General features: G+C 40.3%; 1 protein-coding gene across 3 annotated transcripts in view; it reads right to left on the minus strand.

The window, feature by feature from the left end:
- The window catches only part of LOC137653558 (centromere-associated protein E-like), an 892,913-nt gene extending 886,995 nt beyond the window's left edge, over positions 1-5,918 (minus strand). For all 3 annotated transcript variants that reach the window (XM_068387057.1, XM_068387056.1, XM_068387055.1), the window contains exons 1-3: positions 5,384-5,918; positions 5,097-5,189; positions 4,658-4,813 (exon numbers count right to left, since the gene is read on the minus strand). In XM_068387057.1, the coding sequence (XP_068243158.1) occupies positions 4,658-4,813; positions 5,097-5,189; positions 5,384-5,429 (295 nt within the window). In that variant the 5' untranslated portion in view covers positions 5,430-5,918. The remainder of the gene's footprint in view (positions 1-4,657; positions 4,814-5,096; positions 5,190-5,383) is intronic.
- Between the last annotated feature and the right edge of the window lie 1,493 nt (positions 5,919-7,411).

A 7,411-nucleotide genomic window follows, 5' to 3' on the forward strand; every position in this document is an offset into this window, starting at 1 on the left:
CCTCAGGCCCCCCACTTGCCTGGACCAACAAAAGATCCCCACAAGCAGAAATCTCAGACTCCTGGGGAAGAGCAATGGGCCTCTTTCCCGCAACTGACTTACCTCGTCCCCTACTCTGGGTAGGGGAAGGTGGCTGAGAAGCTCTACCCAACGAGGCATCGGGAGAAGTAAGCGGCGAGGAGAGGCTCGGCTTCCTATGTGACCTCTTGGACGCCTTCTTCTTGGTGCCGTAGCGCACCCACTGCACGTCGTTCCAGGACACGTGGCTGTAGGAGAACATAAGCTGCCCCTACACGACGAACACAGAGGGAAAGGGTAGGAAAGGGTATAGAATTAACACAATGGGACCACGTAGGGACCGCGTGAGACACAAAGGGTCGCACTAGGTAAGGAGAGAGCGTCGAGATGTTATCGCGACGCGACCAGAGAACTTACTGGAGGTTGAGACCTGAGCAAGCATGCTATCTGACCCGGGGTTAGCCTCAGGGCGCGTATCACTCCGCCTGAGGTTACCCCTCGTAGAAAACGGGACTAGGGTAAACTACACAAAACTCTGGTCGGTTGGGAGGAGATCCCAGATACTCCTAAGAAAGTAGTTCGAGGTAAGTACTCCGTGTTGGAACAAATCTATTTTTGGGTGGGATAGCCATGTCGTCCTGATGTACCCGCCCTTGTTCTCTATTCGGCCTTGCAGGCCCCTCCCAATCTTATTGTATCATGGAGGCTGGCATAAATGCCAAAATGAATAACAATGGCGCGCGGAAGCAGCGTCATCCAAGATGGCGACCGGATGTTGACGCCGCCGAGTACCAAAACAGTATCGGAGGAGGAGAACTTTGTAACGGCTCCTCCTATAACTTGCCACTATTCCCCCTTGAAGCGTAAACGCTATGTGGGGTGCAGATAGCTATGTGGTGTGTCAAGCATACGTCCCCTGTTATTATACGATATCCTAAAGGGAAACCTTATGGGTACTCGTGCCAGAAGTTAGAATTCTGTGAAACCTTTAGTTTAATTCTCTGGGAATATCTACTGTAGTCATATATACCCTTAGGAAGCTACTGAAGGAACCTTCCATCAGGACAACATGGCTATGTCACCCAAAAATAGATTTTTTGCTTCGCTCGAAATCCGTTATATATATATATATATATATATATATATATATATATATATATATATATATATATATACACAGTGGAACCTCTACACCCGAACGTATCTACATCCGAATTTTCCAACATCCGAAGTAAAATTCGAGCAAATTTTTGACTCTACACCCGAATTTTATTTCGACACACGAAGTAAGCAATTTTCGTCGTACCGGTTGTATCCGAATTTTTCGACACACGAAGTACAATTCGAACACTTCCTACTCTACACCCGATGCGTAGTCGGTGCTCATAGCGCCTGATTTGTTTTTTATTTCCGCCAATAGAAGGCAGCACTTCAAACTCGGAGGGACCCTCAATTAGCGTGGCTTGGGTCAGTCCTCTGTTCTCTTTGGCTTTGTGTGGTTGTGCCATGTGCGTTCTGCTATTAATTGTGTTTTAATCGTGATTTTTTATGTTCATCCTTTTACGGTATTTTACGAAAATCATGGGTCCTAAAAGGCTTAGTTTCGCAAGTGGCAGTGGTAGTGGTGAGAAAAGGAATAAGGGAATGCTTTCTTTAGAAGTAAAGCAAGGAATTATTGAAAAGCATGAGCATGGCGTCCGTATGAGTGAACTTGCAATAAGTTCCGCGCAAATAAAAGAGGTGTTAGGAAAATATCAAGATGTGGTCGACTTCATCGACAAATACCATCCAAAGAAATTGCAGGTTTGTCGTGTAGTTGCGCAGTTTGATGATGTTTCCCTAACTTATTTTCGAAACATTCTGAAAAGCGATAGCTTCTTTAAAAAAACTACGAAGCGAACTCGTGATGAAGAGGAAGGAAGTGGTTCAAGGAAAACAGCAAAGAGTGAAGAGAAAAAAATTCAATCAATTTCAAGTGTAGAGAGTGAAAGTGATTAAAATTAATCATCAAAAAGAAAAAAAGAAAATGTAAAAAAAAAATATAAATTATAAAAAAAAAATAAGCTAAGTTATGTTAAAGTTCACTTAGTGTAAGTTAGAATAAGTTATGGTAGTGTACGTTTATCGTTTATCGTAGTTAACCTCTCTACCTCCTCGCCGCCCTTCCGTCTCCTCTCTGTGTAGCAAGACTAACAACACCTGCGCTGGAGTTTCTAAGGTAAAGTGACGCTAAAAACCCGTTTCTTATTTATCATTTTTTGCTAATCCTTCTTATTTACATGTCTATTCTTCTTATTTACATGTCTATTATCTAATTTAGTGTTCATTATTCTCATGGGAAAATTATGTGTAGTAGTTTATTAAGAAGTTATCATAGGTTTTTGGGCTCAACCACGGATTAATCCTATTTCAATGTATTCTTATGGGAAAATTCGTTTCGACATCCGAACATTTTCTACATCCGAAGTTGGTTCTGGAACGGATTAAATTCGTATGTAGAGGTTCCACTGTATTTGTTTCCTTGTGTTTACTAGTTGTCTTGATTAAACAGTACAGTTGCTGTTGAATCTGTACTGAGCAACCTTGACAAGTTTCCCGCCCAAAGATGGCTACCGTCTACAAGTACGGGGGCGTTGGTTCCGATTACCTTGGGGAGCTTTCTGTGTCTTTACAATGACATATCTGTCAGGTGGTTTTTCTTTAAAACCAATTAACAGCTTACAAATACTTCTTCATAAGTTCCCGGATGCTGCTCTACAACAGTCATTTTTTTCTCCACCCTCCCCTTTAGTTTCAACTTCACCACCATTACATAAGGACATCTCCAAGAGGGAACTTGAGGTAAGTAAAATCTATTTCAAAATATAGTGAAATTTCATTTCTGTTGGTAATTGATTATGATGAAAATGCTCTTCTTTCAGTGTATAGCTATTGATAATCATGTGAAATTAAAAAATAATTGCGAAATAATGATGCACATTTTACAAAAGTCCATTGTGTTATCCCTCAAAGATTAATGTGTCCCAAGTGCGATTCTAACTTAGTTTTTTGGGAAGACCCCTAGCAAATTTTCTATTGCATTGCTTCTGTAGAGATTGTTAATCATAAGGTGAGGAATTATTTGGGATTTACTTTACCATAATGTAAAGATTTATTTGTGATTTGCTTGTAGTTTGTGACCTGAGAATGGGGTTCTGGGGGACTTGCCCCCAGCTAGGAGTGTCCTGGGAAGGGGGTCTCGGAGGGCTTACCCCCTGGCTAGAGGTTGTGACCTGGGAACTACTAGCTTTGGTTAAGTGGATTGGTTAGGTTCTGTAGCATTTTACAAATCTTAAAAGTGTTAAATAACCCCCTAATTTCAAGCCAAATACATGAACCATATATTTTTCCAACATAGTGGACAGTAGGTTGGCCAAAGAACCAGCCACCCATTGAGATACTACTGCTAGAGAGTTATTGGGTCCTTTGACTTGTCAGACAGTACTACATTGGATCCCTCTCACTGGTTACAACTCATTTCATTTTTGTCGACACACGCATAATAGGTTGGCCTATTCTTTACACATTCGCCTCTTTCTTCTTACACCTGATAACACTTTGATTACCAAACTATTCTGGTTTGCTCAAGGGTTACTTACTGCACTGTAATTATTCAGAAGAGACTCTTTAACTATGGTAAGCAGCTCCTCTATGAGAAGGACACTCCAAGATCAAACCATTGTTCTCTAGACTTGGGTAGTGCCATGGCCTTCCACTGTCTTGGGTTAGAGAATTCTTGCTTGGGGTACACTGGGCATACTTTTCTATCTTGTTTCTCTTCCTCTTGTTATTTTGAAGTGCTAATAGTTTATGTATGAAAGATTCTCCTAATGGTATAATGTTTTTAAACTTCTCTTGTAGTTTATTTCCATATTTCCTTTTTTCACTGGGATATTTTCCCTGTTGGAGCCCTTGGGTTTATAGCATCCTGCTCTTCCAACGAGGATTGTATATTAGCAAGTAGTAATAATAATAATAATAATAATAATAACTGATTGTCTTCTGTTTAGTTAGCATTTCTGACCATTGCTGTCGCTCAAAATCACTCGTTTATGACATTTCCCCACTGGGGTGCCCCATAACTGTATTTAAACAACTCCCGATTCTCATGAACAGGTGGTTTTCCCCAATAATCAAGGCTAGAAATGCATACAACACAAGATAGCGAATAGGAATAATATGTGATTCGTGTATTTTGGTTAGAAATTAAAGCATCATATATTCACCAGTTTATCACTATTGCACAGTATTCACGTATGAAAGTAATTTCTTTTTTAATAAGTTAGTAATGAGCCTGCTAACTTGTAACTGATGCGCAACAGTTGTGTTTGTCGGTATTTACTTGAAAATTAAAGGAGTTTTATTAAGTTGTTAACAAACTTAATGTCCTCTTCTAGTTAGTAACTGTTAATCAACTGATAAGGGTAAACTGTGACCTAATTGTATGCAATACATTGCTTTATTAATTTTGGAATATATTCCTACATGTGGATATTGTTTTGTTAAAAAATGCCATTACTCATGTAAAAGTTATTGGAAAATTTTTGCCTTACAAAAGATATATGAACAGTGGTAAAAATGACAGTGCTTGACCACTTACCATCAAATGCTGAATTACCAAATGTAGCAGCCATATGATTGATGCCTGCATCACTCAAGGAACTCAAAGGATTTTCCGCAGGTTTCGGCGCCTTTTCTGGAGTCTCATCATCGAGTACCGACAGAGCTGCTATTGGTTTAATCTCTCTTTTTCTCCCTGTCAAACAATAACAATAATTAACCCTCAGTGATGTATTAAATTTTAATATTCCAGCCATTAATTATGGCAGGGGTGTATGTATGATAGCAGCCACCTGTATGTATTATTATGTCTAACTTAGAATAAGTGGGGTTAACGCCCCGTTAGGTTAGTAGGTAAGGACACAGCTGTTAGGTTAGGGGGAAAGTTTTGGTTAGTTGATTTCCAATTCTAATGAAGGCGTAAGAAACTGGCCGCTGATATACAAAAGGCTCCTTATCGTAATAGTAATAATGCTTACGTGCTAGTGCTGTTTCCGAAAATTTGCTCAATAACTCGTCAACGTCTTCTGAAGTTAATCCTAAGCTGTCTTTAATCCTCTTCTTCATTTCATCTGAAAAGGAGAGACAGAGGGAATGCTGTTAGCTGAATGGGACACGTTTGCTGTAATCTATTTATAAGCAAATACCAACATGGTTATTTTCCCAAGGTAAGCACGGACAAAAATTTCTCAACACAGAAATCTGGTGACATATTCATGCATGGGAGATTATAGTGTGCCCTTCTGGCTCTCACTAGGATACTCACAAAAACAGAAACGTACGAGGTCACTTTCTGAAGGATCTTCTGCCATTGTTGAAAATGTGAACAAATAGTTAAATAAATCACACAAGAAGGAAAGAAATATTATAGTCTTAAGTTTAAAGACATTACAAAATACTGTAGATGTCTTTTAGTTTAACCTTGAAAAAACGTATGCATGTAAAATACACAATGTCGTATTTGTAAGCTACAGGTCCTAGCCTCCTCCTTTATTCGGTTTTCAACATATATTTTCGTCTAATAAAACGTGGCACTGATTTCCAAACGTGTCTTCGATGAAAATAACTTTATAAATTTTGTCCGTAATAATAAGAGAAAAGAATTTCAGTTAGATCTTCAATTTCCTGAGTTAGCACCAGCAATTGTTATCATTAGTAATAGAAATCACAGAGAAAGTGTTAACTTTTACGGATGTGAAAAGAATGATTATCACGTTTGAAACGGATTATTATCACATAAAGTTATTTCTCTCAAGGCTAACACCCATCCTCTGCTGGACTTGGAGCTCTACTGTCCGACTGTCGGAGACTCGGACGAATAGTTACGATACGTTTGACTGCCGAGTCTGACAGATAACTATTGTGACAGATGCGTTCGTTGCAGAAGTATTCGTTTAGTAAATGTAATGAATCTCTAGTTTTACGTATGGTAGATATCAAAAGTTTGTAATTTTGAAAAAGTATATATGAAATATATATACAATAATCTCTTAAGAGAGGTGAAACATATTACCCCGAAAAAGTAGTTATTTATGAAAATATTCAGAGCGAATCAAGAGCAAAGTTTTCCGGGAAACAAAAAAAATCATCAAAACGTTTTGGCTTTATTTACACCAAGCCAGGAAGTGGGCGTAATCCCTGAGGAAAACTAACTTTTTCCATGTTTCAGCATATCAAACAGTGAGCAATAACAACAGTCAGAAAATAATGTTAGCAGAAATACAGAGACGTACATTTACTTGCAAATACACAACTCAAAAACTCTCCAAACGTTACCGCAAATAGCATTATGAATGCAGCAAGTCCACTTATATTTATAGCTAATCTCCGTGTCAGACCAATCAGTATTGTAAGGATATCGCTCCCTCCGTCGTCCAGCATTTTCATCGAATTCTCCATTCCATTTAAATTCTCTTTACGCCACAATGTGGTTCACTGTACATATTTGTTCCGTTCCCTCACAGCTACAGTTTTATGTATTTATCATTTCGCTACCTATTTCTATTGACTTGTATTTCAAGCATTTGTACGTGTGAAAAAACACACACATTGTGGCGGTTAGTTCAAGCCAGATTGGCGCCTGCGCGCATGCTACTTTTCCGTCCGCACCTTTTATTATATTCTTGCACATGTTTGAATAGACCGTCAGTTGTTGTTGGTGATAGCTCGTCTCATTGTCCTTACAACTGGTAACCCTGGAGTTGAAGTAGCATAAGCGGTTTTGGCTTTGCCATTAACGGACTTATTACGGCCGTGCTACCTTCTTTACTCCGTTACCTTAGGCGTGAGCTTCGGCCTTTGGTGCTCCCACACCTCGGTGCATTTATAAGGCAGTAGGATGAGCTTAACTGACATATCAACTTCCCACCTCTTCGCCAACTTGTTGACTGACCACAATGGCGGATTCAACCCACCCAACAGCCTCGCCTCCACGCCCAAAGTCAAACTGCCGCCGTTTTCTCAACACAACACCGATTCCTGATTCCTGGGAGCGGACGTACTCTTCCGAGTCGCTAGGCTCAGCGACTCCTGCGCCAAGGCCAACATCGTTCTCACCTCCATCCCAAAGGAGGTATTCGACAAGATTTCCCCATGGCTCGATGCCCAGGCTGGCCAAGTTTCCTACGACGACCAGAGAACGAAATTCATCGGTATCCACTCACTCTCTGTTTCAGCAAGGGCACAGAAAGTCCTGGACCTCGCCGGCAAACCCATGGGTGACACCTCTCCTGTCGCAGCGTGGGACGAGTTGACCGGCCTGCTAATGCTTCCCGAGACTGACAGCAACGGCGCG

This window comes from Palaemon carinicauda, chromosome 14, assembly GCF_036898095.1.
Source record: "Palaemon carinicauda isolate YSFRI2023 chromosome 14, ASM3689809v2, whole genome shotgun sequence".
Taxonomy (NCBI): domain Eukaryota; kingdom Metazoa; phylum Arthropoda; class Malacostraca; order Decapoda; family Palaemonidae; genus Palaemon; species Palaemon carinicauda.